This window comes from Panthera onca, chromosome C2, assembly GCF_046562875.1.
Source record: "Panthera onca isolate mPanOnc1 chromosome C2, mPanOnc1 haplotype 2, whole genome shotgun sequence".
Lineage (NCBI taxonomy): Eukaryota > Metazoa > Chordata > Mammalia > Carnivora > Felidae > Panthera > Panthera onca.
The window spans coordinates 1748555-1775596 of record NC_138347.1 but is presented as its reverse complement, the minus strand read 5'-3'; the positions used below and the strand labels follow the sequence as shown (position 1 = coordinate 1775596).

General features: G+C 62.3%; 1 protein-coding gene across 2 annotated transcripts; it reads right to left on the bottom strand.

The window, feature by feature from the left end:
- ITGB2 (integrin subunit beta 2) lies at positions 1-25091 on the bottom strand. 2 transcript variants are annotated; one of them, XM_060640598.3, is made up of 16 exons: positions 24900-25091; positions 16449-16509; positions 16016-16104; positions 12999-13179; positions 11851-12021; positions 11025-11266; positions 9395-9550; positions 8902-8997; positions 6638-6727; positions 5705-5845; positions 4051-4238; positions 3715-3959; positions 3212-3431; positions 2811-3016; positions 669-835; positions 1-490 (listed from the first exon to the last, which is right to left on the bottom strand). In XM_060640598.3, the coding sequence occupies exons 2-16, from the start codon at positions 16504-16506 to the stop codon at positions 428-430; spliced, it is 2313 nt and encodes a 770-aa protein (XP_060496581.2). In that variant the 5' UTR covers positions 16507-16509; positions 24900-25091; the 3' UTR covers positions 1-427. The 2 variants fall into 2 exon arrangements, with proteins under 2 accessions (XP_060496581.2, XP_078308802.2); XM_078452676.2 differs by lacking the exon at positions 24900-25091 and adding an exon at positions 20849-20872.
- Positions 25092-27042: the final 1951 nt, after the last annotated feature.

The following is a 27042-nucleotide window of genomic DNA, read 5'->3' as shown; positions in this document are numbered from 1 at the left end:
AGCCTCTTCTGAAGTTTTATTAATTGTTTCTATACGCGTGACTGAAAAACAGTATACTCAATGGGATGGAACCTTATACCCTGAGAAGTTCAAGTATAAATAAATTTGTGCTGCCTTTAATGAGCCCACCACTCTTTTATGCGGGAAAACGCATCTAACCTTGAAAGACCCAAGCAATTCCTTCTTCAAGTCTCTACGGAAAAGGTCAGACACATCAGAAGGGGGAGGCTGTTCCTTCTGATGGGTCCCCGTTGTCACCTGGCCATATCTATTGTTCTGAGAGCAGAAAAAAACAGTGGATTTTTGGTTAATGGGTGAAATGTTCAAGCGTCGTAAGCTGTGTCCGTGGAGGACCCGACGGAGGAGATGTGATTCGGGGGTGGTCCCATCCGGTCGGTTCAGACACCATTGTCTTCACCAAGTGCTCTTAACTCTCAGCAAACTTTGGGTTCATGACTGTCGTGGTGGCGCTCTTGAAAAGGGGGTTGTCCTGGTGGGAAAAGCGACGCGACTCATCAGTGCAGGACAAGAAGGAGCCAGGAGTGGGGGTGGCCTTCCCACAGTCCCAGCTCTAAGGATGAGCTTCGGGGACAGGTGGACAGAAGTCACAGAGGCGGGGGTCACAGGGGCGGGGGGGGGGGGGCCTGACCCCCAGGACAGCCACTCACATTGTTCCACTGGGACTTGAGCTTCTCCTTCTCAAATCGCCTGTACTCCCTGAGGTCACTCACGTGGGTCAGAACCTTCCAGATGCCCAGCAGGAGGATGCCGATGAGTACGACCCCCGCCACGATGCCCCCCACGATGGGGGCAACTTGGGGGCCCGCCGCACACTCTGAGGCAAGGGAGAAGTACGCACTCATGAGTGTTCCGGGCCCCACGTGTGCCCTGCCCCAGGACACAGTCCAGTGCTTAGGGGGACACAGCTTTGCCACCGCTGGGCTCACCATCAAGGCAACAGGTGGGGGAGTGAACCACAGCCCCAGGCCCCGGCCAGGGAAGGGGCAGGGCAGGGCACAGACCAGGCCCTGTGGTTCCGGATGAAACTTAAAGGCCCCTCGTTTACACGGGAAGAAAGTGGGGCCAGGACGCCAGTAGCCAGGGCAGCCTGGACAGGACACCAGCCTCCTGAGCCAGCTGCCACCATGGACAGCCGGTGGCCCCGTCACCAGAACCTACTGAGACTGAGTCAGCACTCAGGCAGGTGCGGTGCCCGAGGCCCCCGACACACCTGGTAGCAGGGGTGAGGGATGAGGACTCGCCTAGTGAAAGCATTCCTGAGGAAACCAATGGCGGCATCCTGGGGCCCCCACCCTCCTCCTCCAGGGCTCTGGGCTGCAGTGTGTCAGGCCTCAGCCCCCGACCCAGGGAACAGGGCCCTTATTTGCCTGACCCTGGGTGCCCGTGTTTTCATGCGCTCCATCATCCTGACCTTTCTAGCGGGCCTCGGCGTCCTACAGAGGTTAAACAACTTGGCCAAGGGTGCACAAAACCACGTGTGACCGAAATCTGCCCGTCGAAGAAACCTGGCGAGAGGTGTCCACCCTGGCAGGCCGGAACCTGCAGCCCCAGACTCAGGCCGTGAGCTCCAGGCCGCACAGAGGGCCTGAGCCCCACCTGCCCCTCTGGGGTTCCCACTGCGGGGAGGGGAGCTGGGGGCGGGTCTCAGTCCCACTTGGGCACTGGCGGATGGCTTGCCCACACCTGCTGCATTCGCCTGAGCGCCTCGGCCCCCCAGCCTCTGTCCGTCCCCTCAACCTCTCTGAGTAGGAAAGGAGCGGGGTGCTGAGCGTCTGTGTGCCCTGAATGCCCCTGGGGGCCACCCCAGAATGTACCCCAAGGGGCATCGGTGTCCCTAAGTCCCAACACCCACACGTGCTTTGTCACCGTCACCCAACGTGTGCCCCCTAAAACCCGACCCGACCCCCACACACCATCCGCTGCTCCCGACCCCGTCCCCATGCTCCACTCAAGCGCAGGCTCTGTCCCCACGCCCCCGCCACCTCCACACCTAGCCTTGTCAGTGCCTCAGTGCCTGCGTCACGCAGAGGCCCTTTGTGGGTCCACGTCCGAAAATGCAGCTCAGAGTTGTCCCTCACTCTTCTGAAAACTGCCAACAGCCTCTTGGTATGTTTGGAGAGAGACCCAAATGCCTCCCGGGACTCACCGGGGCCCGTAAAGACCCAGCGCCAAGGGCCTCTGACCCCCAGCCTTCACTTCGCTTTGTGTGGCTGCCCTCATCCTGCGGTCTCAGCTGCGAGGGTCCTCTTCCCAGAGACCTTCTGACCTCTGACCTCTGGGGCACCGCCCCCCTCCCGTCTTTGCACCTCTTGACCCTGACCACAGTCCCGCGCTGTCTCGGGTACTGGCATTTCAGGTGTTGACCCAGCGTATCTCCATCCCCTTGGAAGGTGAGACCCCACAAGAACAGGACTGGCGTCCTCGTGTCCTCAGCCATTACTGGGCCAGGGACGGCCCTGGGCTGCAGCGACAGACTGCAGGCAGCATTTAGAAAGCTGACCCCCTCCAGGGCTGAGATCTCAGCGCGGGGATCTCCAAAAGCCCGCAGGGGTCCTCACACAGCTGTCCCTCGCCCAGTTCTCGGGACCCACAGCTCCAAGCCCCAGTCAGCTGTCAAGTAGGAGGTAACCAGCCTGAGAACCGTCCCCTGGCTCGGAGCACCGCGTCTCAGGTGTCACCGGTGAGGCAGGGAGGGGCCGGTCCAGGAGGACCACAGCTGTGGACAACTCGCCAACCCCCAGGCCGGCCTTCTAAGCGGGGAGACATTGGGGCCACCCCGGAAGTCTCACCTCGGCTGTCATCCACGTAAATGTCATAGCTGTCCCTGCCAACCCGCTGCCGCAGCGTGTAGGTGATCCAGCAGCCGTCCACGTCCCGCTCCTTGCACGTGCGCCCCTTTTCCGGGGGCTTGCTCAGCGGGCCCACATTCCCGCACACCGAGGTACAGTTACTCCCCGAGTGGCTCGGGTCAAATTTCAGGCACTGGGCGCACAACCTGCGCAGGAGAGGAGCGTGGGGCTGAGCGCAGGTGCACGGGGTCTCAGGCGCCAGGAGGGCTCCCGGGTGGGGTGACACGGGCGAAGCCTTCGGGGAGGAGGAAGGGGCTCCCGGAGGAGTCCGGGGGCAGAGCTGCGGGGACCCGGGAGCTGGAGAGCAGCATGGGTGCGGGCGGGCGGGGCGGGGCACTCACAAGTAGCGGCCGCAGGGCGACGGGCAGCCCAGGCACTCCAGGCACAGGGGCGGCTGGTAGCCGGTGTCACACTCACACACGTTGCAGACACAGCGGCCGCGCCCGTTGCACTCAAAGCCGTCGGGGTTCAGGCAGCCCCGGGTGGACCTGTCACACTGGCACGCGGAGCCCTCGAAGCCCGGGTTGCAGGAGCACTTGCCACAGGAACAGGTGCCCCGCTCTGCAGGACGGCAGCCGAGACTCGGCCCCGCCCATCCGGCCCGCACCCATCCATCCGTCCGTCCGCCTGTTTGTCTGTACCTGCTTAGCCCCATGCGGCTGCATCGGGCTCACTGGGTCCTCCCGTCCACGACCCCGCTCACCCGGGTCCACCCGGGTCCGTCCCTCCCCCCTTCCCCCCCTCCCATCCTCAGCCCCGCTTACCTGGCTCTACCCGGGTCCACCCGTCCCTCCGTCCGCGTCCCCGCTCCCCCTCACCCCAGCTCTCCCTCACCCCTGCTCACCCTTGCCCCCGCAGACCAGGCCATCATAGCGCTCGCAGTTGACGTTGTCGCACTCGCAGAAGCGCCCGAAGATACTCTTGTTGGGGACGTCGCTCTGGTGGCACACGCACTGCCCGCACAGGCAGTCCCCCAGCCCCGAGCAGATGAGGGAGTTGTTGTCCCTCCGGCAGCTGCCCTCCAGCTCCTGACTGCTCCGGCCCTGCGTCTGGCATTCACAGTTCTTCCCGATGTAGCCGGCGTCGCACCTGCAGCGGGAGGGGCCCCGGGTCAGGCCCCCTTCTCCCAGAGCTGCGGCCCTGGGCCACACCGGCCCCACACCTGCCCGCACCACTTCACCTGCAGATGCCGCACTCCATGGAGCCCTTGTCACCACAGAGGCCGCGGTTCTGGCTCATGTCCCTGCACTGGCACTCGCACTGGGGAAGGACGTGAACGGTCACCGTGTCCGTGAAGCCCAGGGCCCGGATGACAAAGGACTGCTCGTGGATGCACTCTGTGGCCGTGACCTTCACCTGGAAGGTGATCTGTGGTGGAGAAGAGCAGGGCTCAGGCAAGGCCGGGACAGCAGGCTCCCACCCCGCTCCCGTGTCGTCGCCCTCGCCTGGACGTAGGGGTTTGTCCCGGGGCCAGGCCCGAGTAGGCAAGGGGTGTGTGCTTGGTCCCAGGCCTGGAGAGTACCAGCCCTTGCTGGGGCCCTTGCAGGGGCCCCGGAGCCAGAGGACGGAAGAACACGAGACACCTTGCGATTCTCCAGGACTTGGGACTTGACACGAGAAAAGAGAGAAGGGCGTCGGGAGAGCCGGTGTCCGCGGTGCCAGAACGTGGGGGCAGCAGGCCCACCAGAGCCCCGCCAGCCCGTCCGGATCCCCGCGCCCATCCCTTAACCCGAGCTCCTCGCATCCCTTCACCCGAGCCCCGCCCATCTCTTCACCCTAGCCCCGCCCATTCCTTCACCCGAGCCCCGCCCAGCCTGCCCTGCCCGCCCCACCCCCCACCCCGCGCCCATCCCTTCCGGCTTGGACTCGGGCTGGGGCGAGGGGGGGGGCTCTCTAGAATTTTTTTATCACACACGTGTTAATAAGGAGATTACATGACTTAAAAGGACGTGTATTTTCTCCTTATGTCTGGTATGCTAGGATGCCAGAATCCCACAGGAGGCCCTAGATCCTGGGTATGGACTTGTGCTCTGACCCCGAATACAGGCCCCACAGGAACCGGGTACGACAGCACAAAGCCCCACCACCCTCCCTGCGCGGGCAGTCAGCACAGAGCTCAGGGGGGCACCGGCTTGTCAAAAGCAAGGCACGGCCCAGACCAACTTAAATGAATTGCCACTGGGGCCACGAAGGTAGAGCAGAAATATCAGGAAAAATATATAAGAAGCAATCACCAATCATAAGATTGAATAAATCCCTGTGTGGGTCCACCCAGTGTGAGGGGAGATACTTCAGTAAAAATTTATGTGTGACATTTAGCGAGTAACATATCTGAAGGAATTCCAATGTCACATTTAAAACTGCAATAAAAGCGGTGTTTTGCTGAATATTAGTTCACAGCCAGAAAAAGGGAAAATTTAATTCTCATGGTCATAATAAATTCAAAATATTATGGAAATAACTTAAATATCAATGTCTTTATCTAATCACCTGTGTGGCCCATGCTTTAGTATCTTTGCAAAACACACAGCACACATATATACACACACCACACGCATATACACACGCACACACACACACGTACACAAATCAGGAAACCGGACCAGACTTGAGGTGTGTGGAAAGGACTCTGCTCCTTGCTGGACACACTGCCCAGCATCTTGCCCCAGGGGGCGCTGCCATCCCCTCTGTCCTCCTGCACCCGGGAGCCCTGTGTTGAGCAGTGTGCTGAGGGTGATACCCCCTGCTTGTCCCTGTGCTTGCCCCGTGTGCCTGGGTGCACTCCTAGCTGTGCCTGGGAGAGAACCTTCCCGACAGTCGGAATGGGGCCTCACCGGGACGTTGATCTGGACTCCGTCACAGTCCCCTCTGGGCTGGTCCACCTGTGATACTCCATTACTGCAGAAGGAGTCATAGGTGATTTTCAGGGTGTTGGGGACAGTGTTGTGGTCCAGAAAGACCCTGGAGGAGAGTTTCTGCGGGCAAAAAACGGCTACAGATTAGGGAGCTTCCTCCCGCTGTCCCCGGGCCCTTCCTGGCCAATGGCTCTGAGGCCTCTCCATTTCTCACCCCTCCCTCCTCCCCCCACATGCCCTCTGAGAGCTGGGGAGGCGCTAGGTCCTGTGCCCCGTGCAGGTGCGAACAAGGTTACCAACGCCATGGCCCCTCGAGAGGCCAGGAGGGCACAGATGGGGACAGACGCAGCCATGAGAACGGGGACTTGACAGTCCCGCCCACCACTGAGTGCCCAGTGCCTGGCACAGGGTAGGAGCTGGAAAACCCATTTAAGGGAGTGGGAGACAGACAGGGACAGAGAGGGAGAGAGAGGAACAGACTCAGAGTGAGTGAGCGGGGACAGGTGACCATGCCATCGGTGTGTAGACAGAAACACTGGGCAGCGGCTGGTGCTCAAGAGGTACTGCTCTGGGGGTTAGGGGCTCTGCAAGGGTACATGGAACACACAGAACCCCCTCGACAGGGCTGTAACTCGACACCCTCATCGGGTGCTCTCGCCACCAGGAACTTTGGCCTACAAGGGGGCTCCGTATCGGGGAGGCGAGGTTCGGGCATGGGACGAGCCGCTCCATCCCCAGGGAGGGCACGGCTGCCCTTCGGGAAGAGCCAGGCTCCGTTGCCCAGGAGGCCTGACGGTGGCCCCAGGGGGCAGGGCACTTCTGTCGGGCCCACCCTTCTGTTGACCTGCAGCAGGGAGGGCGGGGTGCCTGCGACAGCCCCAGGGACCCCGGCTGAGTGCCAGGGGGACTCACATTGTAGGCGTTCTTAATGAGCTGCACCACGTTGCTGGAATCCTCTGACAGCTCCCCCACCGCTGACTTGGGGATGACCTCGGTGAGTTTCTGTTAGGTAAACAGACCACACGGTCACAGCTGCATCCCTGGGGCCACGGGAGCCCATGGTTCCGTAACACCCCAGTTTCCTTCTTGGTCATAAAATGGCCCAGAGAGTCCCCCACCAGATATCTTATCGCGTTCAGTTAAGACAGCGTGTGGTCAGTGGCTCAGAAGCTGAGCACTTGCCGATTTCCTCGCTGTAAACACGCCCCCTCGGCCGAGCTCAAGCTTGTGACGTCACTGAACACAGAGCTGGGAAGAGCGCGCCTCACCGCCGTGAGAGTGTCCCCACCGTGCGGCTGTGTCAGGTGCAAACAACCAAGGGCATAGAGTCGTAGGACGTGCCAAAACCACCAGGATGGGATCAGTTCTGAGCATTTTAATGTGTTGATATAATTTAATTTTAATAACGACTGTGTGGGCGCCTGGGTGGCACAGTCGGTTAAGTGTCCGACTTCGGCTCAGGTCATGATCTCGCGGTTCGTGAGTTCGGGCCCCTTTTTAGGCTCTGCGCTGACAGCGTGGAGCCTGCTTGGGATCCTCTCCCTCGCTGCCCCTCCCCTACTCATGCTCTCTCTGTCTCTCTCTCTCTCAAAATACATAAACGAACTTAAACTTTTTTTTTAAAAAAAAAGACTGTTAAGCAGGACTGTAATAATCGGCTCCAGTAGGACCCGGGTCAGCTGGTCCCGTGGCACCTGCACGTGGCAGTGTGGCGTACCTGGACCGCCCGGACAGCTCTGTGTTCCCTCCTTCCCCTCACACTACCTCTCCCGGAAGATTGCATCATGGCTCACTTACAGAACCGATGGTTGAGTCACTTCTCTGACCCAACGCCCTCCCGTAACTCCCCGGAGAGACTCCAGTCACCTCCACGGAGTCCACAAGGACTGTCACGGCCTGGCCACCAACGCCCTCTGGCCTCTGCTGCCCTCTCCCCTTCCCCCCCGGGGCGGGACCCCACCGTGACTCCGGGAAGCCGGGCTCCTGTCCTCTGACCTGCCTCCACTCTGATGCAGGTGTACCAAGGACAGTGCAACAAGTGCTCTCCTCACAGGCTCTGGGTCACCTCGATGTCCCTCACCCAGAGCCCCATGAGTCGGGGTCAGGAAACAGGCTCAGATCTGCCAGGGCACTGTTCATGCTAGTGGGTTTGGGATTCAAATCTCCTGCTTCAGCTTCTACCCCATCACCACGCTGTCCTGTCCCAATAGCAAATTACTGGGACCTGCTACGTCTGGTAGAACGGCCTCCAGGTCCCGACCTGCCCATGTTCACGCAGCCAGCACAGGTGGGCAATCTTCTGTTACGAAGCCCCCGGCCATCGGCCCTGCGCTGAGCCACTGTCCCTGTGGTCGGGCAGGCTTCCACTGCCCGCCTGCCCCAGGACGGCTCCTAGACACCTGCCCCTCCCCCTCCTCCGCGTCCCCTGCAGGGTCCTGTCCTCCTTTGGAGTCTGGAGAACTGACAGCAGGAGCTGCTGACTCTGCGACGCCCCCTCCCCGGCGCCCCACGCCTCCCACGGAGGGGGAGGGGCTGGCAGGTGCTCTCCCAGCCCAGCAGAGCTGAGAGGAGGCCAACCCGGCTCAAGCCGGCTGTGTGCACACGCAAAACAAACACGGTGCCGGACCGAGGGCAGGAAGGACGGAAGAGAAACTGCCCCAGGAACAGAAAGTTCCCCATGTTCTAGAAGAATGGAACAAGAACAGTAATTCCGTGAAATCAGGACAGACCCAGGGTTCCCAAAGCAGAGAAGGAAGTGTCAGTGTGCGAGAGAGTTGGCTTCTGAGTGGCGGGGCAGCTCTGGCGGGGGCCCAGGGCTCTGCAGGGTATCCGGGGGTGCTTCCTGGTGAAATGCCGCCGGCCTGAGGTCCTGCACTTGCCCATATGTGCCTGATAAACGCGTGAACCGCACGTGTTGGGACATAAAACAAGAAGGAAGCCTCTGATCTGCAGAAAGACTTTCTACGTTGTAGCAAAAATGGAAACACGGTGACTGGATTTCACCCACAGAGAACATCCTTCTTCCTTCCTCCAACCGCACAGAGCCCAGAGTGGGCACCCCCGCCTGCCGTCGCCCGTCGCCCGCCCAAGCGCAGCTCAGCCCGTAGAGACGCAGGGTGCCAGCACCACTGACATGCCCGTGCCCTCCCTGCTGCTCAGGACCCGATGCCACCGACCTCATAGGTTTTCACCATTCTCCTGGTCACGGCGAAGATGGGCTGGATGTTACTTTCAGCCAGTTTGTGAGCCAGCTGGCCCACCGACGGGTAGTCCTGGTGGGGAGACAGACGCCTGGTCAGCCGGTCCCGGGGTTCAGGGACACACCACCAGGCTATCCGGCCACTCCCACCTGGGGCCCGGAGGCCCAGCCTCCCACCCCCGGACGATTCCACGGTGCAGTTCGATCCGCTGCAGGTGAGGGCAACTTCCTGTGACGGGTGCTGACCTTTCCAGACCAGAGGATGCCCAGCTTCTCCATGCTGAGGGGCGGCGTGCCCCACGAGGAGCTGTGCCGGCCTGAGGTGTGGCCCCTTGCGCCAGCCCCCTGGACCCCTAGCGCTGCCTCCTTGCTCCCCTGGGGCGGAGCCCAGGTGGGCCTTCCCTCCCAACCCCCCCCTCCCCCCCGCCCCCGTGCCACCCACTCCCTCCCAGGACCGGAAGGCCACCTACAAATTCATTGCTCCTTTTGTACATGTTGTCTTCCAGGTGACAGCGGCCGTCATTGGGGGTCAGGATGGCGCCCAGCTTCCCGTCACCCGCAAAGTGGAAGCCGTCGTCCGTGGCGAACACCAGCAGCCGGGTGACATTGCGCCAGCCGATTTGCTCCTGAGAACACAGCAGAGTCAGCGGCCTCGGTTTCCCCAGTGGGCAGAGCGCGGCGTGGGGGCTGGAGCCAGGCGGCCCCTCTCAGACAGCACCTCCGCCGGGACGGGCCGCGGGGCTCGGGGTCCCCGTGTCCAGGCCGGATTCTAGCACCCTGGCCTGCTCCTCAGGTGTCTGCGGGACAACCTCCCGATGGCCGCGCCCACGCACAGGCCGCGCTGGGGGTTCCGACCAGGGACTGGGAAATACCCCACAGAGGGAAAGAAGACACTCACGGAAACGTTTACTACCGTGTAAAAACGTGGCAGACACAAAAGATGACAGAACCTGAGGACACGCAAAGGGACAGGGCAAGCCCGGGGACGTTAGCGGCCCGTGTCGTCCACGGGACAGCACGCGGAAATGGAAATGTGCGTCTGGGGAGCAGCAGGAGACACTGGGAGATTGGAATCGTCCGAGTCAAGTCGTGCATTGACATCATGACCGGCGGGGCGGGAAGGCCAGGGTCAGCAGGGGGCAGGGGGAGGCCTGCTGGGGCCAGGGGCGGCAGACACGGCCACTTAGCGCACATGCCTGGGGACGCCTGGCAGGGGACGCTCCCTCTCCCTGGGTTTGGGGGCGTTCTGGGGAGCAAGGCTGGTCGGGGCCTCCCCTTGGGTGGGGTCTGGGGACCGGGGCGGGGCTTCCCCTTGGGTGGAGTCTGGGAACCGGGGCTGGGCGGGGCCTCCCCCTGGGAGGTCTGGGGACTCGGTCTGGGCGGGGCCTCCCTTTGGGTGGGGTCTGGGGATCTGGACGGGGCCTCCCCTTGGGGGGGGTTCTGGGGACCAGGGATGGGCGGGGCCTCACCTTGGTGGGTATGGGGACCGGGGCTGGGCGGGGCCTCTCCTTGGGGAGTTCTGGGGACCGGGGCTGGGCGGGGCCTCACCTTGGAGGGTCTGGGGGCTTGGGCTGGGCGGGGCCTCCCCTCGGGTGGGCTCTGGGGACCCGGTCTGGGCAGGGCCTCCCTTTGGGTGGGGTCTGGGGATCTGGACGGGGCCTCCCCTTGGGGGGTTCTGGGGACCAGGGCTGGGCGGGGCCTCCCCTTGGGGGGTTCTGGGGACCAGGGCTGGGCGGGGCCTCCCCTTGGTGGGTCTGGGGACCCGGGCTGGGCGGGGCCTCCCCTTGGGGGGTTCTGGGGACCAGGGCTGGGCGGGGCCTCCCCTTGGTGGGTCTGGGGACCCGGGCTGGGCGGGGCCTCCCCTTGGGGGGTTCTGGGGACCAGGGCTGGGCGGGGCCTCCCCTTGGGGGGTTCTGGGGACCAGGGCTGGGCGGGGCCTCCCCTTGGGTGGGCTCTGGGGACACGGGCTGGGCGGGGCCTCCCTTGGTGAGGGTCTGGGGACGGGGGCTGGGGTCTCCCTTTGGGGTTGGTCTGGGGACCCGGGGTGGAAGGGGCCTCCCCTGGAAGGGGTGTGGGGACCCGGGCTGGGCGGGGCCTCACCTGGCAAGCGGCGACCTGCATCATGGCGTCCAGACCGCCCTCGGGGGCGTCCAGGTTTCCGGAAATGAGCTGCTTCCCCACCTCGGTCTGGAACTGGTGGGAGTTGTTGGTGAGCTTCAGCACGTGCCTGAAGGCGAACGGCGCCTGGCACTCCTTCTCTTTGTTGGGGCACGGGTTCTTCAGCTTCTCGGGGTGCGTGTTCACGAAGGGGAGCACCGTCTTGTCCACGAAGGACCCGAAGCCTGAGGGGTGGGCGGGACGAGTGGGGTGGGCAGGAAGCCCGCCCTGGAGCCTCTGTTTTCCTACTGCGCAGCAGGGCACGTGTGCACGAGTGTGATCGTGTACGAGTGTGAGCACGTGCACGCACGGCGTGTGAGCGCATGTGCACGGATGGAGGGTGTGCCCGTGCGTCCCTGCGCACGGCTCGGGAGGAGGCAGACGGGGGAGTCAGGCGTCCCCTTTGCCTTACGCACGTGTGTGCCCGAGACTCGCACGTGGCAAGTGAGTCGGCGCAGGTCAGGACGCTGCCGGTTTGCCGGCTTCTGTCTTTGCCGGCGTGACTGCTGTGCGGCCCCGGCCTACTCTGCTGACTATTTGTTTTTTTAATGAGTAGCACGGTAGAGGGTTTGTTTTTTGAACATATCAGAAAACAAAGGAGAAGGAAGGAGAGGAGGTGGAGGGCTGGATGGCGTTGACAGCGCCCGGGGGTGGCCCCCGGGGTGGCCTGCGTGGGGCCCTGGCAAGCCCCCGCCCCCCCCCGCAGTGCCCTGCCTGGCAGAGGCCCCGGGGCAGCAGGGCCGGCCAGGACTGAGGGGGGGAGCCTCACCGATGCGGCCCGACTCGGTGATTTCGTTGAGAGCCCGGAGCAGATCACCCCCCAGCTTCTTGACGTTGATGAGGTCGTCCAGCATGGAGTAGGAGAGGTCCATCAGGTAGTACAGGTCGATGGGGTAGCCCTTGGCCCGCCGGAAGGTCACGTTGAAGGCAGCCGCCTGACCTGCCGGTAGGGACGGGGCGGAGAGAAGGCATCTCAGGGGCACTGACCTGCCCCCCACAGGTCCCGAAATGTTCACTGTTGCCCCCTTCTCCGTGGCCCGCGGACGAGTCACAGGGCGCCCAGCTAGATGGAGCATTTGGACCACGCACACCGCTGAGCGCTCGTTCGTCAGGCGCTGTCGAGGTACACGTCTACTTGGCTGTCCCCGCAAGCCACGCTCTGCGCCCCCAGCATGGGGCAAACCCAGCCATCCCGGTGCAGGCCCCCTTCCCGATCGCGTCCCCTCTGGCCCCTGTCTGAGTCACAACACGTTCTCATGTGATTGCTGGCTTATTTGTCCCAGACCTAGGGCGCCCCGTCACATAGCAGATGCTCAATAAATCGCCAAAGATCAGGGACGGCGTGACTGAGTTGTCTCTCTGTCCCGCTTCCAGCCCCCAGCTCCCTGCAGGACTGCCATCACGGAGGTGAGGCTGAGGGACAGACTCCACCCCGTCCTGCCCTGGCCTGTCCACTGCATGGTCCTGCTCCTTCCACCACAGCCACCTTCCCAAAGGGCACTTCTTAGGGCACTGGCAGGGTTCTGCGGTCAAGTCAGTTTGAGCAACACTGATTTAAACAGTCATTCGAGTTCCTTGGCTACAGGACTTATCAGAGCCTTTGCTCTGCCAAGAGCACCTGGCATTCTGAGAGTGGGACAGAAGAGCGTTTCCCAGATGGTTGCTTCTCCCTTTTGGAAAGGACGCAGAGCAGAGGCACATAGCCACGGGTGGTGGGTGTGGGGGCGCCCTCCTGCAGGCAGAGGGGACGGGGCCACAGGGGTGCTCAGACTCCATCCTTGGGGTTTCCAACCGTCCTTGGATTCCTGCCCACCTTGCTGTCTGACCTGGCACATGGACACTTGTGCCATCGGTCGGCCCTGGCACCCAGAGCAACCGACACGCATGCTCCTCGTCTGTGGCCGAGGCCACGCCTACCTGGTCTCAGGTAGAGTGTCACTTTCTGTGGGGACAGCTGCTTCCGGACGCCCTCCTGGTCGTCGTGGGTCTCGGCCAGGCTCCTGGGGTCTATGATGTCGTCGGCTGCACATCCCTTCAATAGCAGCTGCTCCCGGGTGTCACAGCGAACGGAGTCTGGCTCCCCCAGCCCAGTGAAGTTCTGGGGGTGGGATCGGGGGTCAGGAGTCAGGAGGAGGGTGGAGAAAATGTGGGGGCCACACTGTGGGTGCTGCATGAGACTGGCCCTCGGGGTCACTCGAGGAGGCTGACCCGCCTTATTCCCACCTGGGATTCAAGACAGGTGTCCTTGTGGGGGTGGGGCGGGCGGGAGGCTGGGCAGCCGGGAAGACACCTGCCTTCCAGTGGCCCCTCCGTGGGGCTCCTAGGTCCCCCCGGTCTGGGAACCAGCCGTCTGCCCTCCACTGCCTCCGGCAGCAGAGATGACCAAAGGACCGATGTCTCCAGCCCCGGGCTGGCCCATGGCGGGGTCCCTCAGCAGCCCCAGAGCCGGGAGCACCCGGCAGGGGTGTCCACGCCCTTCAGCAGCCTTCATCGGAGGCTCTGCCCTGAGAAAAGGCACGTGGCACCCGGGGAGCCCTGGTGGGTCCAGGGCAGTGTCCTCACGACCCCACGAAGACCCCTGGGTTCTGACAGCACGGGGCAGGAGAAGGGCCCGCGCTCGGTGGCACCAAGGGAGGACACGCTAAAGACAGGTGTGCGGCTCTCTGCTCCTTTCACAGAAGGAGGCTCAGGAAGGGTAAGGCGGCCACGCGGGAGGCCGGCCTGGTACAGCCGGGGCCACGGAGGGGCCACGAGGGCTGGCGCTTCCTGGGCTGCCTGTCTGTCCCTTTGGAGCTCTGTCGGTGCGTGAAGTACTTGAGACATAAAGCGAAATCCACAGGAACAGACAGAGTCCCAAACGGGATCCCCGTGGAAGGAAGCGAGGCCAGCTGTATCCCCAAGGAATGGAACGAGCCCACGAAAGGGAAGGGAGAAATCCAACTGGCTGGCAGAGGTTTCCCCCCCGGGCTGTGGCCGTGCCGCATCCGAGCAGAGAGACCCCACCACACCCCACTTCTCTGTAGGCTGCTGGTGGCCGGGGTGCGGGCTGGCAACTCGGAAGCCGCTGCCCCCGCCTCGTAGGGTTGAGAAAAGGAGGACGTGTACTGCAGCTATCCGGAGGCAGGCTTCTCGAGAAAGGGAACCAGAACCTTCAGAGCAATGTCTGATCCCACCCTTGGGGCCAGGAGAGTGCGGCTGGGCCTGGAGTGTCTGGTTGTTCTGGAGTAAGAAAGTGCTCAAAAAAAGTGATGAGGGCACAGGCTGGCGGGGAGGGGGGGAGGGGGGGAGGGGGAGGGTCCCAGTGGCCAAATGTGAAACCATTTGAGCCTCAGAATGACGGCGATAGATTGTAAAGCTATTGAGTAAAATAAAAATCTACGGGGTCCACACTGATGAGAGAGAAGAGACTGTAGGAGCCGTTGCGGGAGTCCGTGAAGTGGACGCCACCACTTGGCAGCCCTCCAAGTGACAAGTGATTCGTGCCCGAATCACCTACGGGTGCCAACCTGAGCGGGTGTAAGCCTGGCGGGGAGCGGAATGTTTCCTGGCCTCGGCGCATCTCCCCACAATTACTTACTAACCGCAAGGAGTGAATAATGACATCACGGCAGAGACGCCGGGCAGTCGCCCCCTCGGCTGGGCGGTCCACACTGGCATCACCAGTGTTGGGACGCGGTGACAGCACGAGTCCCGGGCAGGGCTCCGGCCAAAACGCACGCTCTGGGCCCAATCGGAGGGGAGGCCGGGCAAGCCCACGCTGAGGGCTTGCACACACCTGCTCCCCTGAACTCCGGGGAAATGTCAATGACGTGATGACGCAGAGCGAGGGGCGCCCTGGATTGGAGGCGACTAGGGGGACAGAACACCTACGTGCAGAGCGTGACCCTGGGTCACCACACAGACAGAGGGAGATGCCATCGAAGGCATTATTGGAACAACTGGCAAACTTTGCGTAGAGCGTGCAGGGGTGATGAGGTGCCACTGGCAGTGTGGAGCCTTGGAAAAGTGTTTTGTGGTACTCTGAGGGGACGCATTGTGGTTAAGGACCCTTGAAGTATGAAGAATTAAGGGTGCCCCAGGGTGGGAGGGTATGGTCAGGATCCGGGGGTCCCCCGGGGCGGGAGGGTACGGTCAGGATCCGGGGGTCCCCCGGGGCGGGAGGGCACGGTCAGGATCCGGGGGTCCCCCGGGGCGGGAGGGCACGGTCAGGATCCGGGGGTCCCCCGGGGCGGGAGGGCACGGTCAGGATCCGGGGGTCCCCGGGGCGGGAGGGCACGGTCAGGATCCGGGGGTCCCCCGGGGCGGGAGGGCACGGTCAGGATCCGGGGGTCCCCCGGGGCGGGAGGGCACGGTCAGGATCCGGGGGTCCCCCGGGGCGGGAGGGCACGGTCAGGAGCTGGGGGCGTCCCAGGGGAGGAGGATGTGGTCAGGAGCTGAGGGTCCCTCAAGGGAGGGGTTCTCTCTAGGAGGAGGGTGGGCCTGGGACGGGAACTGTCAATTTAGGGACTGTGCCCTGGAGGTCTTATTATGGGTAAAACATAAAAACGAAAAAACGCAGCGGAGGAGTTAAGGTCCCGACACAGAACCGCCCACAACTTCTCCCCCGAAAGCTGTGTCCACTTCCCTGTGTGTCTCCTCGTGGTCTGTGGTCTGTGGTCAGGGCTCGTGCCTGGGCAGGGGGCACAGAGCAGGGGTCCGCCTCCCCTGGGGCTGCCCCGGGTGGGGCCAAGTCTGCCTGTCCCTCTGACAGTCCCGCGCCCCTGGGCTGTGCCTGCCCCCCCCCCACGTCCCCCCGGAAACAGAGGGGTGGGCGCCCCTGGGTGCCAGCAGCTCCAGAGGCAGAGAGAGGGCGCCCGGCGGGGGGGGGTGGGAAGGGGGGAAAGGCAGGCCAGGTGTGGGGGCCCTCGGCGGGCGCAGCCTAAGGCGGCTCTTACCAGCTTCTGGCACCAGGCACAGCCGGGGCCCGACTCCACGCAGTCCCGGCAGTTGCTGCCCTTGAACTTGGTACACTGCTGGCCGAGGGCTGGGGGCAAGATGAGGCGGCTCCGTGAGCGGCGGCCTGCGCTGGCCAACCCCACACGGAGCCGCGGGGCACTCGGGGCGGCGGAGCTGGGTGCGGGTCAGGGGGTGGGTGGGGGAGGAGGGGCAGCCGGAGCACCGGGAGGGGTGGGAGGAAGCCAGGCTTCGCGGGAGGGGGAGTGCAGGGAGACTGAGGCCCGTTCCTGGGACTTGTTCCCAGGGGCGCCGCCCCTCCAAGGCTGGAACTCGGCCCTGGAGGATGCAGGGGGGGGAGGGGGCGAGCCCTTTTCTCCCCCCCCCCCCCCCCCCCCGGCACGGACCGCATGGCCCTGCCTGCGCGGAACTCACCGGACCAGAGGGCGAGCAGACCCACCAGGGTGAGGAGCGGGAAGTGCTGGCACAGCATGTCCTGGGGACGGAAGGGGTCTCAGTGACGGGGCCTCGGACCCCACACTCTCCAGACTCTCCGGCTGGCTGGCCCACAGACGCGGCGCCCGAAGGCCCTGTGCCTGCTGCCCCGGGGTGGCCAGCCCCCGGGAGAGGCCGAGTGCCCGAGGCCGGCTGTGCTGGCAGCAGGAAAGGAGGCCTGAGCGGCGTGGGGCTCACTGCTGAGCCCACCAGCCTCCAGGGAGGAGCAGGGAGTGGGCCTCCCTCCAGGGACACATGTGCACGCAGGCGCACACCCGGGACACCCCCCCCCCCCCCGCTGCACCCATCACACACACACACACACACACACACACACACACACACACACACTGCACGCTGCATGTGTGAGGCTGCACCCGTGGATGGGGGCTGCGGCCACCGTGTGCCCGAGTCCTCAGTGAACTGAGTGCCGATCTCAGAGCAGAGCCTGGGCTGGCCCGGGGCCTCCTGGCAGCTGCAGAACCAGCATGATGGGCGCACCTGCCGGGAGCCAGCCTAGCCAGCCGCCCTGCTCAGACGCCCCTGCGGGAGGGGAAGTGGGTGCTGCGGAGCCCACTGCTGCCTTGTCCGAGGCCACAGCCCTAGGCCGCCAGCGTTCTGTGTTTCCTGACGCACACCTGCCGTCCTTAAACACCCAGCACCTGACGTTCGGCGTGGACAGGGCCCCGACACTGCCTGGTCCTGATGTTCCCAGATGCAAGGTCGTTGGGGCGAGGCTGGGGACGGGTGTTCAGGTTCTCGTTCTGGTTCCTCAAGGCAGACCCGGCACCTTCTAACCCACCGCCCGATGGGCAACACCTCCCTCGCCGGGATGCCACCCTCCCCTGAAGGCGCCCCGGGTTGGGGGTGCCGGATCCTGGCTGGGCCCAAAGCACCGATGCCCCAGGTCTCAGAAATCCTCAGCTGGCCGTGGTCTTTCCACCAGACCAAGAAGGCAAACAAGGTGTAGGGGAGCCAGGAATCGGGAGCTAGCAGGCAGGAAGGGGGTCGCATTCTACCAGAAGCAAACATCCAGGGGCGCCTGGATGGCTCAGTTGGTCGGGCGTCCGACTTCGGCTCAGGTCGTGATCTCACAGTCTGTGAGTGAGTTCGAGCCCCGCGTCGGGCTCTGTGCTGACGGTTCAGTGCCTAGAGCCTGCCTCGGATTCTGTGTCTCCTTCTCTCTCTGCCCCTCCCTGGCTCACACTCTGTCTCTCAAAAATGAATAAACGTTAAAAGATCAGTACAGCCCACCCAGAACGTCACGTGAAGGCCGGCTCGTCTCCCGAGGGCAGGCCTCTGAGGCCCTGGGGCTCCCCGCCCCCTGACACTGCCTGGTGGTGGCCGGCCAGGAGGGTGACCTCGGGGCCAGCAGAGGCCCTGACCCAGGGCCCATGGTCCCTGCCTTGCCTGCTGGGCTCAGATGCGGCCTGTAGGTAGGTCCCCGTTTGCACCCCTGTAACCCGTGTCTCTGCACCCAGAGGCTCTGGGTGACGGAGAACCAGCCGGGGCTCCCCTGCTCCCGTGGCGGGGTTCCCGTGCGTATTAGCCCCGTCCAGTCTCAAGTTCCCATCTTTTTGGAGGTGCCCCTGCTCCCTGGTCCCCACCAATATTATGATCAGGACCCAGAAATGTCAAAACAGAACACTCCATCCTTCCTGTTCAGGGTCAAAATTGCAGAAGCCACGTGGCACTGTGGCTTCCTGGGTCATAGCAGTGGCCACATGGGCCCGGGCAGCAGTTTTCAGTTCACTGCGGCCAAGCCCGTTCACGAAAGAAAGCCCCTTGTCTCCCGCTGTGGGTGCGTGGGGCTCAGGCGAGGCCGGTCCCGGTTTCCATCTGGCCCCTCCAAAATTCCACAGCTGACCGCCGGTGCAGACCAGCCCGGGGCTGACCTGGCCACCGCCCCAGGCACATTCGGTCTGTGGGTAGCGGCCCCCTAAAGAGGAGGCCAAGTGGAGGGTGGAGACCCTCCCCAAGTGCCCAACCATGCCTGCGCTCCCGCAGGGCAAGCCCGTGCCACAGCCCCGGGGAAGGGGCACGTGCTCTCCTGTGGCCACAGACTGGACCCCAAACATTCACAACAACCAGCACGAGAGCTCCTGGGGTCCTCGCATGGGGAACGGAGACCAGCGGCAGGATGTAAACCTGGGTTCCCGTTTTCCCGACACACTCCTCCCACAGAGAGGGAGGGAGCCTTGATTACGGTAAGAGGTAAGACGGCCCACAGGCTGTGATGTCCTGACATTGACCACAGGAAGCCGGGTGGGGGCTGTGGCTGCCCTCTCTCCACGCGATCCTGGCCTGCAGGAGATGGGGGCGGCCACGGAGGACCCACGTGTCCCCCAGCCTGGTGGGGTGGGGGCGGGGTGGGCGGGGTGCCCCGACACAGGGTGGCTCTGGCCTGCAGCCAGCCCTCCTCTCAGCCTCGGGCGGGTGGGGGCGGGTGGGGACGGGTGGAGCCCCCTCCTCCCTGGGCCTCAGGGGGCGGGGCTGCGGTGCACCTGCCCGGCAGGCAGGACTGGCCCTCAGAGGCCAGGCCTCGCCTGAGACCAGCATCCTGGAGCCACACAGACCGGGCCCCCTCTGAGTGCAGTCCTGCAGCCCGGCTCCCGCTACAGCACAGGGTGTGGGTGCCCGAGCCCTGATGGCCGCCCTGGCACACTGCCTCGGCTTCCTGTGAGACCGCAGCTCTGGGTGGGGGCAGGCTTGGAGAGCACTCCAGTGCACCCCGGCACCCATGGGCACCCGACTCGTCAGGACCCTGGCTCGGGAGCTGGAGGGCAAGTGGGAGGCCCCGGCTGAGCAGGGCAAGGAGGGGGACCCCAGGCTCCAGGGCCCAGCCAGGAGTCCTGAGGCGCGGGCACCCTGCTCTAGCAGCCCCCAGGCCTCACCTCCCCGGACCCGGACCCGAGCGCAGCCCCTCCGGTGCAAAACCCGAAGTCTAGGCAGCTTGAGCTACCCCAGGCCCTCCACGGCTGTGAGGACTCTGCCCTCGAGGAGGCTGCTGGCACAGCCTGGGTCCAAACTGCAGGAAGTGGTGACTCCCGAGTCACGGGCAGGGTCGGCCCCCCCAGACCCAGAGACCCGGGCCCCGAGGCACCCAGTGGACGCAGCTGACCAGGGTCTCCTTTGGCAAGAGTAAAGCCCTTAACAGCCAGGTGAGAGGGCAGGGAGCATCCGAAGAACGACACGCTACATTCCTCCCCAATCTCTCACACACAAACACAACCCATATTTGGTAAAAGACAAGAAAAAGCAGAAACATTAGAAAGAAAAAAACTTCGGGCAGCATGCCGAGGGAGTGCACAGGGTCTGACTCAGGACAGTAAGCTGGTGTCATATCAGGTTTCCCGTCAAAGAGGAGGCGGAAAAAAAGGCAAAAAAAGTGTGGGGGCCCGTGTGGCTCGGTCGGTTGAGCGTCTGACTTCGGCTCAGGTGGTGATCTCACGGTCCGTGGGTTCGAGCCCCCCGTCGGGCTCTGTGCTGACAGCCTGGAACCTGGAGCCTGCTTCGGATTCTGTGTCTCCCTCTCTCCCTGCCCCTCTCCTACTCGCACACTGTTTCTCTCTCAAAAATAAATAAGCATTTAAAAAATGAAGAAGAAAATCCCTTCGGAAACTTCCTCTATCTCTACCCACGCAACTTAAAAGTATATAACCAATTGTTCCTGACGCCCCCAGTATCCCTCTTTCTGCCCACGGTCCTGTGCCCGTGCTTTAATAAAACCACCTTCTTGCACAGAAAACGTCTTCAGAATTCTTTCTTGACCGTTCCCTCCCGGCCCACATCACATCAAAAGATGAAGGTTTTGCAAAAGTACAAACCCTCATGTTAGGCCACTCCAGGTCCCCAGGGCTCACTGGCCATCAGAACGGCTCAGGCCTCTGGGGTCAGAAAACCCACCGACCTGGGTTTACGGGCCCAAATCAGGTGATGGAGGGTGGGCGAGGGGGAAGGCTCTGGCGAGGAAGTTCAAAGATGGGAGGCAGCCCCCCCCCCGCCGCCCCCATGCGGTACTCATCCCCGGAGCCTGCGGACTCAAAGCTGTTTCATGGTGAAAAAGCCCATGTCTACCAGGGATCTGAAACAGGCACCAGCCTTCTTAAACCAAAAGGCAGAGTATGGATATGGAGTCGCTTCTGCGTTCTATAAAAACACAGAATGGACAGAAGCTGGCTTCCGCGGGGGCGGCTGGAGCCACCACCTGCTGAGCACGGACGCTCCGGACAGACCCAGGGCACAGAAAGCGCAGTGAGGCCAGAGGACGCAGGGCCTGTACGCTCCCTGGACCCCCAGCCCTACAAAAGTGTCTGCGAGGCACGTCGACCGTTGCCCACCTCACCCCGCGAAGTCTGACGGCACACGTTGCAAGGGCCAGTTTCTCAGCATGTGGAAGAAGACGAGACACCCTCCCACGTATCAACTAGACATTTTAAAGAGCTCAGGGGCACCCGGCTGGCTCAGTCAGGAGAGCATGCGACTCTTGACCTCAGGGTCGTGAGTTCCAGCCCCACGCTGGCTGCAGAGATTTCTTAAATAAATAAAACTTTGGGCACCTGGATAGCTGTCGGTTGAGCATCCGACTCCGGCTCAGGACGTGATCTCACGGTTCGTGGGATCGAGCCCTGCATCGAGCTCTGTGCTGACAGCTCAGAGCCTGGAGCCTGCTTCGGATTCTGTGTCTCCCTCTCTCTCTGCCCCTCCCCTGCTCTTGCTCTCTCTCTCTCTCTCTCTTTCTCTCAAAAATAAATAAACATCAAAAATAAATAAATAAAGGGGCGCCTGGGTGGCGCAGTCGGTTAAGCGTCCGACTTCAGCCAGGTCACGATCTCGCGGTCCGTGAGTTCGAGCCCCGCGTCAGGCTCTGGGCTGACGGCTCGGAGCCTGGAGCCTGTTTCCGATTCTGTGTCTCCCTCTCTCTCTGCCCCTCCCCCGTTCATGCTCTGTCTCTCTCTGTCCCAAAAATAAATAAAAAACGTTGAAAAAATAAATAAATAAATAAATAAATAAATAAATAAAAAGACGTTAAAAAAAGAAATTTTAAAACAATGTGATAAACACCTCTCAGGTCAGAGAGGAAGTCAAAATTATATTTGCAGACAACATCCTCTGTGCAATTCCACCTCTGTGCGGTGAAAACCCTCTGTGCAGGATGGGACGTGAAAACAGATGCCCGATGTGCTTTGGTTGCAGGTGAGGACAGGTGCACGTACGGGGACGGAAATGCAGAGGTGGGGGAAAGAGCAGGAAAGCTTTGGTAAGGGAGGCAGGAAATACACAGACGAGGGCAGAAGTCATGAATGGGAAAAGCGAACAAAACGAAAATCGACAGATCAGACCTGCTTCCTGGGAAAAGGCAACGACCTTGGTATGATGATCGCCAAGCAGCTTGGGGAAGAAGGGTCAAGATGGCAGCGGTGCTGCTGGGGGGGGGGGGGGGGGGACAGGGTGACCCTGGCTCGTGGCCCGGGGCTGAGTCAGAGACAGGGAGTGGGTTGCACCCCAGCCTTCAAAGGGGATGAGCAGAAGTGGGGGTTCCCCAGGAAGGGGCCTCCTTCACACCAGAGGCTGGGTAAACTCCGTGGAATTCGGGGACATAAAATGATAACAGAACCAGAAGAGTGTATCTCTGAGTGAGGAAACCTTCTGAGCATAAAACTAAGGAAGGAAATATCAAGAAGACAGACTCAAAACGGGTCATGATCTCACGGTTCATGAGATCAGGCCCCACGTCGGGTTCTGAACTGACCATGTGGAGCCCACATGGGATTTTCTCTCTCTCCCTCTCTCTCTCTCAAGATAAATAAACTTAAAAAGTCAGTGATAAAGAGGCAAATGTCCCAAGAAAGGTGGTGGGCAGTCGTCACAGCCGGCTGACAAACATTTGACCAAGGCGGCGGGCTAGCAGCCAAGTAGCCAACCCAAAGAGCCGGGCTTCCCGTCCACCTGTGCAGCTGGACAGCGGCCCGTGAAGCCCACCCTGTGGGCCCCGCACAGCGGCGAAAGTGGGCAAGCGCCTGTTCAGGGCAACTCAAGGTTCGCGGAAAAAGAAAAAGTGGATATATCCCAACGGGCCACGTGTCTGTCCGTCTGTGCCGCGCCGGGGACCCGGGCCGGGGGCTCACGCGGAAGCCGGGCGCTGCTGGCTGCCTGACCCCCCCGGGAAGTGGGGTTTGAATTATACATTCGATTGTGGAGTCAGCTGGAGTCTGAACTACCGGTGGCCCTCGTCACGGGTGGGGGGCCTCCTCCGGGGTGCACACAGGTCCTTCCCATCCCCGGAGAGCAGGCGGCATCCTCGGAACAGTCTGCAAGGCCCGTGGTCAGTGTTCCCGTCTCTCGTGAAAGCCCCAGGTGATGACCGTAATTTGCCCTGGGCCTCCTGCTGCCGCACAGGGCAGGCCGGCCACGGCCACGGCCACGGCCACGACTGTAGGGCAGGGAGCTCCACCCAGGTTGCTACAGAGGCCAGAGGCTGAGCCTTCGGGAAATGATTTACTCTACCCCCTCCCATTCTGAGCAGCCCGCCCCAGCCCTCCCACCCCATCCTCTCCCCGGCGGAGCTGATCCCTAACCTCACAGAAACCCCACATGGGCCACTGGAGTCAGCACAACCCTCAGTCACCTGGACATCAGGTGCCCACAGAGGGAGACCCTGTGCCTGCCTGGGATGTAGCACTGAGGTGTGGGCTCGGCCGCTGCCACCAGAACCTGGGGTCCCCCCGCCTTCCACCCCGCCCCTGGCTGCCCCTCCTCCTCGCCCACTCAGGGTCCCAGGTGCCCCCAAAGGAGGGGAGCCCAGCCGGGGACGGCAGAGCAGGACCCCAGCCCTGGGTTGGGGGAAGAGGACGGGAGCCAGGACGAGGTGAGACCAGGGGACCGAAGGGCGGTGTCGGCCGGGATCCAGGGGGACCCCGGGGCCCAGACGCGGCTCCAGGCCCCCCACTCCCAGGAGGCCTCGGGACAGGCCCCCAGGAGCCTGGCTGTGGGAGGCTTAGTCACACACCTGTGTCTGTCCCCCAAAACTCAGCTCTCACACGACACCTTCACAGCATTTGGCCCGAGCTCGCAGACCTCTGACGGTCCAAGAGAAGCGGTGGACCCCTCAGCAGGAAAATGCACACGTACCACATGCACACCTACACACACCTACACCCCCCCACACCCATGCACACCTACACACGTGCACGCTTATAAGCGCACACATGGTGCACACCCCCTTGCACCCCCACGTCCACACACACCTACACACTCATACACACACGCACACTCACACACAAGCACACACACAATGCACACCTATACACCCACACACGCCCATACACACATGCACACTCACATACAAGTACACACAACGCACACCTACATGCACCTCCACACCCATACACACATGCACACACACACAAGTACACACATAATGCACACCTACACACACACACCCCACCTACACACCCCCATACACACTGCACACTCACACATAAGTACACACCATGCACACCTACACATGCCCAGACACACATGCACACTCACACACAGGTACACACAACGCACACCTACATGCACCCCCACACCCATACACACCCTCATACACACACGCACACTCACACACAAGTACACACACAACGCACACCTGCACACACCCACATACCTACACACGCCCGTACACATATGCACTCACACACAAGTATACACACAACGCACACCCACACCCCCCACACCTCCACACACCTGACACACAACACACTCTCACATACCTCACGGGCAACACATACACGCCTCACACTCAAATACTTATATAAACACACACATTTGCTCACACAATGCTCTCACACACGCACACACGTGTGCACCCTCTCACCCTTCCACAGGCACCCCCGCTCTCGCTCACACTCACCGCACACACCGCGGGAGGAGAGACCTCCACAGCCAGCCTCAGAGGCGTGGTGAGGAGGGTCTCGGGCAGGAAAAGGGAGGCGAGCCGAGGCCCGCCAGCGCTCCCGCGGTCCGGCCCCTCCGGGGGGGGGGTCTCGCCTGCCCTCCAGGCTCCTCCGGGCTCCACGCCTCGCAGCCCCCGTGTCGGGGGCTCAGGAAGTGCGTGTGGTTTGTCGAGAGCCCCTAGACCCAGCGACCGAGGCCCGGAGCTGCGCCCCGTCCTCCCGCCTGGGTCCTGTCCCCAGTTACAGCCGTCCCCGCCTCTTTGTGGCTCTGACCACGGGGGGCACAGCGCTCCCCCTGGCTGGAGTGGACGAGCCCACGGTGGGTGGCGGGGACCAGGGCCCCCCCTCAGGGCTGGGCCGCTCCCCGGGGAAGAGCCGCGGGCCCAACCGGTCCCCCTTTAGGAAAGCGACCCCTGCCCCCCCCCCCCCCCCCCCCCCCCCGTCCCCTCACCTCGCTGATGCCCTGGCGACCTCGGTGGGGTGTCCCAGCGGGGCAGGGAGGGGGCTCTGCTCTTTACCGGGCTGGGCTGTCGCGGCGAAGACGGCCCGCGAGCCCCGACGGCGGTGAGGGCACAGTGCTTCCTGTTCCCACTGCTTTGGAGGAAGTAGTTGCAAGTGGCTGATTGCACCACAGGTGGCCCATCAGACCCCAGCCCTTGAGCTCTGCACGGGCTCCCTGTGGGGGTGTCCCAGGAAGTCGGCCCAAGCCCCCTCGCCCTGCCCTGTGCACGCACCACCCACCGGCGAGGGGCAGCGAGAGGGGGGAGCACGCCTCGGACCAGCGTGGTGGCCCCCAGGGCCCGCCCCTGGGCGAGGCCGTGGCCGTGCCCTGCAGGGACGGAGGACCTCGGGCTCGCACCCAGGGGCAGGGGCCCGGCCCGCAGACTGCACTCACAGGAGAGGCGAGAGGGAGAGGTGCCGGGGACCCAGACCTCGGTCGCGGAAATAAAAAGCACGACAGGGACCGAGGAGCAGAATGCCAGGGTGAGAGTGAGCCGGTGGGCAGTGCAGGACCGGCGTCGGCACGGAGGCTGGAAGACGGAGACACGCGGTGCCGATGCCCACACCCAGCGGAGCCCCAGAGCCCAGGAGCGGCGGCCCGTGGACAGAGAGGGGCACGTGCCAGCGACAGGGGCTCCGGGTCCCGACCGGCCGGGCGAGAGGCCGCTGCGTGCCCTCAGGAGGCTTCTGACGCCCTCGAAGGACAGAACAGAGGGCAAGAAAATGCCACGAGGTGGGGGGCTGGGAGGGGGGATGGCGGGGAGGAGAGGAGACACGAATGGATTAGGTTCCCAAAGAAATGAAACCAGGCATGTTCAGATGAGCCAGGACTCAGACACCTAGCTCCCTACTCTCTGCGCAGAAGATGCTCTCCGTCGAATAAACCCGGCAGGGGTATGCGGTGAGCCCACAGAAGTGAGCAAGGAAATTCGCAGAAATGATGAAGCGTACGTAACTATTGGTTTCATAAACAGCGGTGAAAGTATCGACGATCTGAAACAAAAATCCTACGGAACCGGAACGGGAGATCGGGGCCACTGCCGCTTCTCACACTCGTCAATGGACAATTTGATAAGAAATATTTCATGTCATATCTGAGAGCCATCCAAAAGCCTTCTTAAGGGGCACTGCGGTGGCTCAGTCTGCGTGTCCAACTCCGGCTCAGGTCGTGATCTCACGGTCTGTGACTTTGAGCCCTGGAACTGCTTCCGATTCTGTGTCTCCCTCTCTCTCTGCCCCTCCCCCACTCACACTCTTTCTCTCTCTTTCTCTCAAAAATAAATAAATAAACATTTAAAAAATTTTTAGGGGCGCCTGGGTGGCTCAGTCGGTTAAGTGTCTGACTTTGGCTCAGGTCATGATCTCGCGGTTCGCGAGTTTGAGCCCCGCGTCGGGCTCTGTGCTGACAGCTCAGAGCCTGGAGCCTGTTTCGGATTCTGTGTCTCCCTCTCTCTCTGCCCCTCCTCTGCTCACGTTCTGTCTCTCTCTGTCTCTCAAAACTAAATAAGTGTCAAAAAAAAATTTTTTTTAATGGTCTCAAAAGATACAACTCAAGGCCAAAAGCATTCGGTGCTTAAGGAACGATGGGGGCACGGAGTTTGTAATGCACACAGAAAGCAGTCACAGATCTTCCTGTGCTGAACAAAATAGCTGCGAAATACATAGAACGAAACTGACAGATACATAAGCAGACGCAGCGAACATCTTGAACACACCTGTCGCAGAAACGAACAGATGAAACAGAAATGCAAGTCAGGCCTACGGAGGATTTGGGGAATGGACGCCCTTCTCCCTAATTGACAAACACATCATGTATTAAGCCACAAAGGAAATCTCAACATTTTCTTTTTAATTTTGAGAGAGAGACAGAGAGAGAGAGAGAGATGGCAGGGGAGGGGCAGAGAGAGAGGCAGAGAGGGAGAGAAGCCCAAGCAGGCTCCACACCAGCAGCGCAGAGCCAGAGGTGGGGCTCGAACCCACGAACCTTGAGATCATGACCTGAACTGAAACCAAGAGTTGGATGCTTAACCGACCAGCCACCCAGGCGCCCCAAATCTCAACATGTTCTAAAGCACAGAAGTCACAGGCGGCCA